The sequence below is a fragment of the Aquarana catesbeiana genome, linkage group LG05, assembly GCF_042186555.1.
Source record: "Aquarana catesbeiana isolate 2022-GZ linkage group LG05, ASM4218655v1, whole genome shotgun sequence".
In the NCBI taxonomy this organism is placed as follows: Eukaryota; Metazoa; Chordata; class Amphibia; order Anura; family Ranidae; genus Aquarana; species Aquarana catesbeiana.
Genome location: NC_133328.1, coordinates 474540747 through 474553736, shown reverse-complemented (window position 1 = coordinate 474553736; position 12990 = coordinate 474540747). Strand labels below are relative to the sequence as shown.

Genomic DNA, 12990 nt, shown 5'->3' with positions numbered 1-12990 from the left:
AGATTACACAAGCATTGCTTGAAGTTGCGCAACTTTCAGGTGGTACACGTGTGAAAGGGGCCTGAATGGGCTGAAGTGTGACAAGTTTATTGATATTTGGCATTGTAAATACCCCCAAACAAGGGCTTAAACATGTCACTCTACTACCCACAAAACAGTGTCTCGCATTGATCTTTTATATGCAAGCACCACAGCACCCCAAATTTCAGGGCATCTCTCTTCTGCTGCAGGGCACATTAAATACAGTATCTAACAAAACGAGTACACCCCTCACATTTTTGTAAATATTTTATTATATATCTTTTCATGTGACAACACTGAAGAAATTACACTTTGCTACAATGTAAAGTAGTGAGTGTAAAGCTTGTATAACACAAATTTGCTGTCCCCACAAAATAACTCAACACACAGCCATTAATGTCTAAACCGTTGGCAACAAAAGTGAGTACACCCCTAAGTAAAAATGTCCAAATTGGGCCCAAAGTGTCAATATTTTGTGTGGTCACCATTATTTTCCAGCACTGCCTTAACCCTCTTGGTTATGGAGTTCACTAGAGCTTTACAGGTTGCCGCTGGAATCCTCTTCCACTCCTCCATGATGACATCACGGAGCTGGTGGATGTTAGAGACCTTGCACTCCACCTTCAGTTTGAGGATGCCCCACAGATGCTCAATAGGGTTTAGGTCTGGAGACATGCTTGACCAGTCTATCACCTTTACCCTCAGCTTCTTTAGCAAGGCAGTGGTTGTCTTGGAGGTGTGTTTGGGGTTATGTTGAAATACAGCCCTGCGGCCCAGCCTCCGAAGGGAGGGGAATCATGCCTGCTTCAGTATGTCACAGTATATGTTGGCATTCATGGTTCCCTCAATGAACTGTAGCTCCCCAGTCCTGGCAGCACTCATGCAGCCCCAAACAATGACACTTCCACCGCCATGCTTGATTGTAGGCAAGAAGCACTTGTCTTTGTACTCCTCACCTGTTTGCCGCCACACATGCTTGACACCATCTGAACCAAATGAGTTTATCTTGGTCTCATCAGACCACAGGACATGGTACATATACTTAGTCTGCTTGTTCTTAGCAAACTGTTTGCGGGCAATTCTTGTGCCTTATCTTTATAGGATGCTTCCTTCTGGGACGACAGCAATGCAGACCAATTTGATTCAGTGTGCAGCGCAAGGTCTGAGCACCGACAGGCTGACCCCACCACCCCTTCAACCTCTGTAGCAAGAGGGAACAGCAAATTTAATTTACACTGTTATACAAGCTGTATACTCACTACTTTACATTGTAGCAAAGTGTAATTTCTTCAGTGTTGTCCCATGAAAAGATATAATAAAATATTTACAAAAATGTGAGGGGTGTACTCACTTTTGTGAGATACTGTACCTGCCCCTGTCCACCACCGTGATTTCCATAGACGTTTTCCCCTCAAGCCTGATGATCCTCCAAGGGGGAGGGGTCGTTGAGGAGGGGGTACTGTCAGGGCTGGGCTCAGTCCATCTAGTTCTACAACTAAACCTGACAAATTCACCCATGTTTAGACTGTGGAGACTATCCGAGTATTTGCTTTCAGACTCGGGTGTCAAATCACAACTTAAAGATGCCCTTAAAACCTATTGGCTTCTCAACCCTGCCTCTGCTCTTCGGAGATTGTTTAAGATGCCTTTAAGCATACACTCTAGGTCAATGCCAAACTCTTATCAGGGGGATCATAAGAAAAGAGTCTGAACTGGCCCAGACAGAGGCTCAGGCTCAACAACTTGAATCCTTTTTGCTCAGAACCCAGACCCCAACACATAAGACACTCTGATGGTGGCATATAGGGACATTTTACTATTACAGACCTCCATTACTACAAAAAAGATGATGTTCTAGCCAACAAAATATTTTTAAACAAGGGGAAAAGAAAGGGAAGCTACTAGTCTGGTTAGCAAATGAACAAACACCAATTGCCAATATACAGTGGGGACGGAAAGTATGCAGACCCCCTTAAATTTTTCACTCTTTGTTATATTGCAGCCATTTGCTAAACTCATTTAAGTTCATTTTTTTTCCTTGTGAATGTACACACAGCATCCCATATTGAGAGAAAAACACACAATTGTTGACATTTTTGCAGATTTATTAAAAAAGAAAAACTGAAATATCACATGGTCCTATGTATTCAGACCCTTTGCTGTGACACTCTCATATTTAACTCAGGTGCTGTCCATTTCTTCTGATCGTCCTTGAGATGGTTCTACACCTTCATTTGAGTCCAGCTGTGTTTGATTATACTGATTGGACTTGATTAGGAAAGCCACACACCTGTCTATATAAGACCTTACAGCTCACAGTGCATGTCAGAGCAAATGAGAATGTTGAGGTCAAAGGAACTGCCTGAAGAGCTCAGAGACAGAATTGTGGCAAGGCACAGATCTGGCCAAGGTTACAAAAAAATTTTTGCTGCACTTAAGGTTCCTAAGAGCACATTGGCCTCCATAATCCTTAAATGGAAGACGTTTGGGACGACCAGAACCCTTCCTAGAGCTGGCCGTCCGGCCAAACTGAGCTATCGTGGGAGAAGAGCCTTGGTGAGAGAGGTAAAGAAGAACCCAAAGATCACTGTGGCTGAGCTCCAGAGATGGAGATTGGAGAACGTTGCAGAAAGTCAACCATCACTGCAGCCCTCCACCAGTCGGGGCTTTATGGCAGAGTGGCCCGACGGAAGCCTCTCCTCAGTGCAAGACACATGAAAGCCCGCATGGAGTTTGCTAAAAAACAACTGAAGGACTCCAAGATGCTGCGAAATAAGATTCTTTGGTCTGATGAGACCAAGATAGAATTTTTTGGCCTTAATTCTAAGTGGTATGTGTGGAGAAAACCAGGCACTGCTCATCACCTGTCCAATATAGTCCCAACAGTGAAGCATGGTGGTGGCAGCATCATGCTGTGGGGGTGTTTTTCAGCTGCAGGGACAGGACGACTGGTTGCAATCAAAGGAAAGATGAATGCGGCCAAGTACAGGGATATCCTGGACGAAAACCTTCTCCAGAGTGCTCAGGACCTCAGACTGGACCGAAGGTTTACCTTCCAACAAGACAATGACCCTAAGCACACAGCTAAAATAAGGAAGGAGTGGCTTCACAACAACTCCATAACTGTTCCTGAATGGCCCAGCCAGAGCCCTCACTAAAACCTAATTGGGCATCTCTGGAGAGACCTAAAAATGGCTGTCCACCAACGTTTACCATCCAACCTGACAGAACTGGAGAGGATCTGCAAGGAGGAATGGCAGAGGATCCCCAAATCCAGGTGTGAAAAACTTGTTGCATCTTTCCCAAAAGACTCATGGCTGTATTAGATCAAAAGGGTGCTTCTACTAAATACTGAGCAAAGGGTCTGAATACTTAGGACCATGTGATATTTCAGTTTTTCTTTTTTAATAAATCTGCAAAAATGTCAACAATTCTGTGTTTTTCTGTCAATATAGGGTGCTGTGTGTATATTAATGAGGAAAAAAACATGAACCTAAATGATTTTAGCAAATGACTGCAATACAACAAAGAGTGAAAAATTTAAGGGGGTCTGAATACTTTCCGTCCCCACTGTAGCTAGTATACAGATCTTGGAAGGTGCCCTGGTGCTGGACCCTGCCCTTACTAACCAATGGCTTGTGGATTACTATAACACTGTAAACACTTCTAGGGTTAGATACAAAACAAGTGTACTGACTTGCTTCGCTATCTTGATACGATAGACCTCTCAATTCTTTTCCACGACCAATGTAACTACCTAGATATTCCAATCACAGTGGAGGAAGTACAACGGGCTATAGTTGTTCTTTAACCTTGAAAGACCTCTGGGCCCGATGGCTTACCGATAGTATTTGTTTAAACTTATATTGAGGAGTTGACACTGCATCTTCAATTGTACTATAATCAAGGCTCTGAAAGATCGGAAATTGCTGCCATCAATGTCAGAAGTAGTAACAGTGGTTATCCCGAGGCCTGGAAAGGACCTAGCTATATGTGCCTCTTATAGCCCCATCTCTCTTTTAAGTGCAGATGCCAAAATTTTGACTAAAATTCTTGCGAATAGGTTAAGTGAGGTGATTCCCACTCTGATCCATGATCATCAGACTGGCTTCAATCCAGGTAGAGGGAAAGACAAATATTTGTCTCTTCACAAACATCTCTGTAGCCAACTCGCTTGGGGGATTAGGAGTGGTTGTGTCCCTTAACACAGGTAAAGACCTTTAATTTGGTCGAGTGGGAATACCTTTGGGAGATCCTTAATAAATTTAGTTTTGGACCCAATTTCGTTTCATGGTTGCAAACACTATATAAGGTACCTAAAGCTTGAGTCCAAACCAACAACACATTTTTACAACCCTTTACGCTGCATTGGGGTACACAACAGAAATGCCCACTTTCCCCTAAATTCTTTGCTCTAGTTTTGGAACCCTTTGCCAGCCTGATACAAGCTACAGACTCCGTTCAGGATTACTGGTGGGCCCCGGGTGGAAAAGATATCCATGTATGCGGATAAATTGCTGTATCTTAGGGATACTGCTTTTACTCTATACTCCACCCTGGTGATAACCGACTCCTCTGGTTACGTTTGGGTTATTAAAATGAATTGAGACAATTCACTGTTCTCACTCGACCTCTCTGCCCTTCTTGCCCCACTGCGACAGGTCTCTAAATCTAAAGTGATTCTTACCCAAGTTTTTTTTTTTTTAATTAAAATAAGAACCTGCACAGAGCAGCCCCTATCCTCTTCGTCTCGGGTCCCCCATCAGTGCTCCTGGCTCCTTCCCCCTGCCAAATGCCCCCACAGCAAGCAGCTTAAGCCTTGCTGTCTGCATCTATTGTCACAGACAGCAGGACTCGGCACCCGCCCTCCGCTCCCTCATCACTGGCTGCGATTGACAGCAACGGGAGCCAATGGCCCAGTTTAGGCGGATGCGCACCTCTGCCAGTTTATGTTTTGAGAAGAAACAACAGAGCATAAGCACAAAGCAGTCATCAGGGGACACAAACGTGTGCAGTAATAACATCTGCATTGCATGCAAAAATTTCCTGGCTTCAAACAAAACAGCAGGAAAGTTAACGGGAAAAAGATCACTTCCTAGTTGGGAGAAACAAAGCACAGCTGACAGGAGAAACAGCACCTAGAAAGCGAGGTATCACCGCTCTAGGAAGGTTGATTAGGAGCAAACATCTCCTCCACACTGGAAGCGACAGGTGCTGGCAAAGCTTCTACAATGAAGTAATGAGAAAAAGTCCTGGACAGCCGCACTGAAAAAATGTTTTGCCTTTATTAAATGGAAGTCATCAAAAATACATGTTACAGCAGAAAAATGCAGGAAGGCTGACGCGTTTCACACTGTAGTCAGTGCTTAATTATAGTCATAATTTAATCATAGCTATGATTAAGCACTGACTACAGTGTGAAACGCGTCAGCCTTCCTGCATTTTTCTGCTGTAACATTTATTTTTGATGACTTCCATTTAATAAAGGCAAAACATTTTTTGAGTGCGGCTGTCCAGGACTTTTTCTCATTACTTCAGAAACAGCGCCTAGTTAAAATTAAGAGGACTGAAGATCCAGCCGAATAGACAATACTAACAAATGCTGTACCATCATGCTGCATATAACAACTGCAGTGCATGCTGAATCCCCCAGTACAACCAGATGATTTATATACGACATTCCACAGACCTAGTCCTCATACCTAACAAGGAATCCCCAGACTACCTCCCTGACCTAAAATGTGAAGTCAATTAGAAGACAGAGATAGCACCATTGTGAATGCAGGACCACTACAGAGAGAACACCGGTATGGAAAGCCTGACAATTTTCTTGCAAGGTCCACTTTAAATCTAGTATAGACAGTAGTGGAATAAAAATTGCACTACCAATACAATAGACAATGACATTGTGTTTTGCTCTATTAACTAGCAAAGGCTACTTAAACAATTACAGAATACCCTCTTAGTAAGTAGTGAGCAACTGATGAAAAATCTGTCACTATTAGATTTTGACATTTTCAGCTGCCAGGCTGTTCTCCCCCCCTTCCCCTTTATCTTTTCAGTGGACAGACTCTAACTTACATACCTAAAATATTTACTGCTCTATTTTTGCAAGTTAACATAAAATCACACCTCTTACTGCAGCCAAACCAATAAACCAAGGGCTTATTCACATGCGGCGCTTTACTGCACCCCATGCATCCCTTCCACGTTGAGTGTATCTCTGTGCTGGTGTCCCATTCATTTCTACTGGGACACACAGCTGCATTTTAATACAACATGTGGGCGAGTGCTGGTCCCCAAACGCACCCTGTATGTGTTGGGGGATCCGCATCCACACTCACCTCCATGTCATATTAGGACAGAGCGGCTGTGTCTGTCCAGCCACATGCCCCAATAGAATATAATGGGACGCTGACCCAGGGATGGATGCAGCCTCTGTGCATCCCCTTGCCAGGAAAACACAGGCCTGAAGTAATGTGCAACATATGAACGAGCCCTAAAGCATTGCATATAGTCAAAGCTGTAGCAGAGCATAGACAGCAATAGCCTAAAATGCAAATGCCTGAAACAATATATGGTTAGCAAGACTTAGGAATTAGTATTATATAAATGTTAATAAAATGATTTACCTGAAGACTAGGATGACAGCCGAAGTCCAGTAAAGTTTTAACAACTTGCAAGTGGCCTTTATTAACAGCAATGTGTAGTGGGGTCTGTCTGCGCTTGTTACGAGCATTTAGGTCTGAACCACCTCTATGCAGCACTTCAATCACAGAACCTTCATCTCCAAAAGCAGCATGATGAACAGCACGGTCTCCATCTTTATCCTACAGAATTTATAGAAGAATTTTAGCATATGCCACGTTACCCAATTCAAAAATGGAACTTACTAAAACAGAGGCAAGAACCTCAATTACATATTATACATTAAATATCTTACACAGGTGTAGTAAACCATCAAGGATTAGTGACAAGAGATTTACAGAAATGTGTAAACACAGATAAGCCACACAAGCATACAATATTAACATGTATGTAAACCCCAAATCTACTATCAATATGTTTGACATCATGCCTTACTGTATACAGTTTTCTTAAAGCTGAACTCTGGGATAGTTAAATGCCCTTCGAATCTACAGGCAGAGAAATACTCCTTACTCCCCAGATAAGCTGGAGCCCTCCCCTTTTCTTCAACCCTTTGGAATGGGGACGTACCCTTGTCATCACATAAAATGGAAGAATGCTGGTCTAGCGTTGTATGTGACAAGGTCAGAAAACTGCTATTGGCAGAGCAAGGGAAATCGGATTTGGGGAAACAGATGCACAATGTGGAGGAAACCTGACAGAATGGGGAATAAGGCAAATATCTACGGCTCATTCCACTTTCCCTAGACTGAACAAGCAAGCATTCTGTCCTTGCAGTGCAGGCAGGGCCCCACTGTAAGTGTAATATTTTGCTGTTTGGACAAATAGGCAAATAGCAAAAGCATATTAGCCTGCAATACACACTCCTTAAGTTGGTAGGAGGCATGCACAGAGCTGATAGGCAGCTCAACAGCTAACTGAAGGTATTTAAGAAGTTTAAAGACTCATTCACAAATGCATCAGCTTTTGTCACCCCTCTTAAAAGTGATTCCCAGTGGATCTCTTTGCAAAAGCATTTGACAGGCAGTGCCTCCTCACCACACGATTTAAATGCAGCCCCACACACCGTAATCACATGCACTGCATGTAGTTGCAGGATGACCCAATATACTTGCATGGGTCACGTTCGGTTGCAGTAATATCTGCCAAAAGCAACATGCTGGTTTGTTTTTTGTTTTTTTTTATGTATATTTTAGTCGAGAAGGCATTTAACAATGTCAAGGGCCACAACATTTGGCCGAAGAGAAAAACTTAAAGCGACAATATTCAGTTCTGAAAAAAAAAAAAAAAAAGGTTTAAAAGTAAAGTAGTAGAACAGGGTCTAGAAAGGAGTCACAGTGAGCACCAGGATGGACAGCGGTTGGTTAAAAATGGATAGGTGGAGATGGAAAGGCCTTAACTACCAGCTTTTGCAACGTGCTTTTTAATTTTGCTGTCACCTTGAGCCCTGAGCAACTGCATATTAGTGTGTATTTGGGTGATCGGGGGGCAGTAAGACCACAAATCAACCGCTACTCACATGAACGAGTCCTTTGAAGGCTGACAACACTACTGTTAATTGTAAGGCAGCACATTAGCGTTGTCAGACTGAAAGAGAAAGTCCTGTTACTGGCAAGATCTCTTTAGAGAATAGATTTTCAAAGGTTCACATAACATGGAATAATGCTGAACACTTGACTTCTAGACTGCATTCATTATACAATCACTGCTTAGAATCCTATTTTACCTAATCCTATTTTACCTGCCTCCATGTTAGACGCACATGCCGTATTAATTCCTAAACCAGGCAAAGACCCCACAGAATCTTCCTCATACCGACCAATTGCACTGATAAACATGGATTTAAAAATTTTACCTAAGGTGTTGGCCACCTGTTTGTCCCAAGTTATTTTGTGAATATGGATCAAACCGGGTTTATGTCCCACGTGTCTACAGACACAAATCTCCGAAGGCTCTTTTCTCATCTCCAGATCACCCAAACAAATTAAAGGGGCTAGGGCTGTAGCCTCTTTAGACATTGAAAAGGCCTAGTTGACTGGAAGTTTATGGAGAGGGTACTCTTTTATATGGGTTTTGGGCAAATATATATATATATATATATATATATATATATATATATATATATATAAAAAATACAATCCTATATATACCCAATCCTATACTCACAGTTGATCCAGAGGAAGGCGAAAAAAAACCCAGAAAAGCATGATCCAATTTGCTACAGCAGGGGAAAAAATTCCTTCCTGATCCCAGAGAGGCAATCGGATTTTCCCTGGATCAACTTTACCTATAAATGTTAGTACCCAGTTATATTATGTATATTTAGGAAAGAATACAGGCCTTTCTTAAAGCAATCAACTGAGCTGGCCTGAACCACCTCTGGAGGGAGTCTATTCCACATTTTCACAGCTCTTACTGTGAAGAAACCTTTCCGTATTTGGAGATGAAATCTCTTTTCCTCTAGACGTAAAGAGTGCTCCTTGTCCTCAGTGTTGACCGTAAAGTGAATAACTTAACATTTAAAGCGGAGTTCCACCCAAAAATGGAACTTCCGCTTTTCGGAATCCTCCCCCTCTCCGGTGTCACATTTGGCACCTTTCAGGGGGAGGGGAGAGCAAATGCCTGTATAATCCAGGTATTTGCTCCCACTTCCGGGCATAGATATCTACGCCATATCCGGCGCCTCCTCAGTCCCCCCCCCCCCCCCCGCTGTCTTCTGGGAGACACACAGGTCCCAGAAGACAGCAGGGACCTGTGGGATTGCGTATGAGCAGTAGGGAACCAGGCTGTGAAGCTGCAAGGCTTCACTTCCTGATTCCCTTACCGAAGACAGAGGCGTCTCCACCTGAGAGCCGAGGGACAGATCGGTTTCAGGTGCCGACATCGCGGGCGCCCTGGACAGATAAGTGTCCATATTTTAAATGTCAGCAGCTGCAGTATTTGTAGCTGCTGACTTAAAAAAAAAAAATTTCAGCAGGACCCCCGCTTTCATTTGTTTTTAAGATTCAAAGCAAACTCCCCCATCCATCCACTTCTCTATGCTTTATTTTGTTGAGAAATCACTTTGAAAAACACCCCCTAGCATTTCCGGCCATAGCCATTTTAAGTAAGGGCAGACGATTCATGTAGTATTTACTTCCCGGAATCCCTCTGCCATTAGCTCAGGCATACAGGCAGGAAGGTGTGCTTAGCTGAGAAAACCCATCCTGAAGACTCCTGGGATGTATGACATAATTTGCATAGGCAAGTAGCTGAAGAAATGTAAAAGAAAAAAAAAAAAAAAGAAAAAGATTAAAACCAGTAAATTGCATATACTTTCCTATTTACTAATGCCAGCAGCATAAGGATTAAAAACAGTGAATGTTGATTGAGAGTGTGAAGTTCCACTTTTAGCTCTATTAACAGGAGCCTGTTGGCCAAGGGGTCTGGCCCCTCCTGATTTACACAAGCACGACCTAGTTACTTAAATTGTTTTTGCCCATATGTGGCTGATAGAAGACGATGGCGATGCTGCTACAGTAATGGAGGCTGCACTGGTGAGGTCTTACGAAGGCTTAAAATTCCTTTCCTACCGGGGGGCTTCAGGCACCTCGGGTAGTTATTGGCTCCATGAAAACAACACCAAAGTTGTTTACTCTATCCATTTAGTACTTCTTTAGGTATCTAGAGTCAAGGCACACTTGTCACCAAATTTGGCTTGCGTGCCCTGGTGACTAAGCCCTCCTCTCTAGAAAGACTGTGGCATGATGATGCTCTGGTAATAATCCATTATCTAAAGTCCCCGATATCTACAGGGCTGATTGGTATGATGTGAGACTACCCCTTCCATCATCTAGTTTCTGAAAGAGAACGTTTGACACAATATAAGTTTCTCCACCGCATCTATTATGTGCTTGCTAAGTTGACAAGTATTTACAGGTCTCCCATTGTTTATAGCTGGAGATGTTCCCTTTTCCCCTGTTGATTTCGCCCACATTTTCTGGCACCGCCCTTTGATTCAACAGTATTGGAAGAATGTTCATTTAAAACAGATTACAACTCTGCCCATTCCATTGACTATTCCAGTCTGTTTGCTGGGATTGACAGAGGGGCTTGCAGCCAGCTTATAGAGCCATTCTAAGTATTCTGCTTTAAGCTCGCAAAGCAAATTATATTGCAGTGGAAAAAAAACTTGGCCCCTTCAGTACAGACCTGGAAGGGATTAGTTAATGCGACACTATTTTTACAAAGCCACGTACCTAAACTGGGACAGTCCAAAAAAAAATGAGAAAGTTTGGGGTAGTCTCTGAGACCAATGGTTAGTACCACATGGGTACTTTGTAGGGTGAAGGATAGGCTGTGCAGAACTTTCTACTGTTCTGACATTGATTAGTACATAAACTGATATGTAGCCATTCTGGTATTTTATATTCTGCCTTAATGAATTATTTTACCTTGGGGCCTGCACTAATTGCTGATAAAATGACACCTATGTATGTGCTTGGAGGGGCCTTACTGCTAACACACAGAGGGGTGGTGGGTGAGGGTGTCAGGTTGGTCCTGTGTGACCAATCTTACCGCCTATTTTGTTGCCATTGTTTTTTATTCTTCTCATTTTTTAAATTTAAAATATTAAAAATCAATTAAAAAAAAATGGGTGGATGTCCTGGACAGCACAATGCTAAACATTCAACATGTTGGTTGAACCCAAGTAGATCGATGGTATTAGGGAGGTCCATTAAAGGCATCCCCCTGGAACAGTTTTTTTGGGCATAGATAGACAACTTGTCATTGGAGGGGGAGTGCTAGAAAGAAGGAGATTTCTAAACTGGAGACCAAATGGATCTACACTTTGAAATCATATACTCCCCAAGGGCTAAATGTTGACTGGGATGTCAATGCTTTGCTTTTATTGATAATTCTTGAGTTCTTCTACTATATTATCTTTGGATTTACAGGATATATTGTCATCTTGAAACATTGGTCCCTTTATAGATCTTTAGGGTATTCAGGTCTCATAGGATGTATGTGTGTGTGTGTGTGTCATTTTTAAACATTTTCTGATCATTTGCATCAGACTTATTTGTCAACCATATTATTTTCCGTTTTTACTATTGAGACTGAGGCTTGGTTTTTACCATTTAACCACTTCAGCCCGGGAAGGATTTACCCCCTTCCTGACCAGAGCACTTTTTACAATTTGGCACTGCGTCGCTTTAACTGCTAATTGCGCGGTCATGTAATGCTGTACCCAAACGAAATTTGTGTCCTTTTCTTCCCACAAATTGAGCTTTCTTTTGATGTTATTTGATCACCTCTGCGGTTTTTATTTTTTGCGCTATAAACGGAAAAAGACCGAACATTTTGAAAAAAAATGACATTTTCTACTTTTTGTTATAAAAAAAATCCAATAAACTCAATTTTAGTCATACATTTAGGCCAAAATGTATTCGGCCACATGTCTTTGGTAAAAAAAAATGTCAATAAGCGTATATTTATTGGTTTGCGCAAAAGTTATAGCGTCTACAAAATAGGGTACATTTTCTGGAATTTACACAGCTTTTAGTTTATGACTGCCTATGTCATTTCTTGAGGTGCTAAAATGGCAGGGCAGTACACACCCCCCCCCAAATGATCCCATTTTGGAAAGTAGACACCACAAGGAAATTGCTGAGAGGCATGTTGAGCCCATTAAATATTAATTTTTGTTTAGTTGTCACTAAATGATATATTGCTCACACAGGCCATGGGCGTATGTGGAATTGCACCCCAAAATACATTCAGCTGCTTCTCCTGAGTACGAGGATACCACGTGTGGGACTTTTTGGGAGCCTAGCCGCGTATGGGGCCCCCGAAAACCAATCACCGCCTTCAGGATTTCTAAGGGCGTAAATTTTTGATTTCACTCCTCACTACCTATCACAGTTTTGAAGGCCATAAAATGCCCAGATGGCACAAAACCCCCCAAATGACCCCATTTCGGAAAGTAGACACCCAAGCTATTTGCTGAGAGGCATGTTGAGTCCATGGAATATTTTATATTTTGACACAAGTTGCGGGAAAGTGACTTTTTTTTTTTTTTGCACAAAGTTGTCACTAAATGATATATTGCTCACACAGGCCATGGGCATATGTGGAATTGCACCCCAAAATACATTTAGCTGCTTCTCCTGAGTATGGGGATACCACATGTGTGGGACTTTTTGGGAGCCTAACCGCGTACGGGGCCCCGAAAACCAATCACCGCCTTCAGGATTTCTAAGGGTGTAAATTTTTGATTTCACTCTTCACTGCCTATCACAGTTTCGGAGGCCATGGAATGCCCAGTTGGCACAAAACCCC

The 12990-nt window shown here is 42.5% G+C and overlaps 1 protein-coding gene across 2 annotated transcripts in view; it reads right to left on the bottom strand.

Annotated features, from left to right (window-relative positions):
• The window catches only part of MIB1 (MIB E3 ubiquitin protein ligase 1), a 155961-nt gene that overhangs the window by 74505 nt on the left and 68466 nt on the right, over window positions 1-12990 (bottom strand). For both annotated transcript variants that reach the window (XM_073631454.1, XM_073631453.1), the window contains exon 11: window positions 6654-6851. In XM_073631454.1, coding sequence (XP_073487555.1) covers window positions 6654-6851 — 198 coding nt within the window. The remainder of the gene's footprint in view (window positions 1-6653; window positions 6852-12990) is intronic.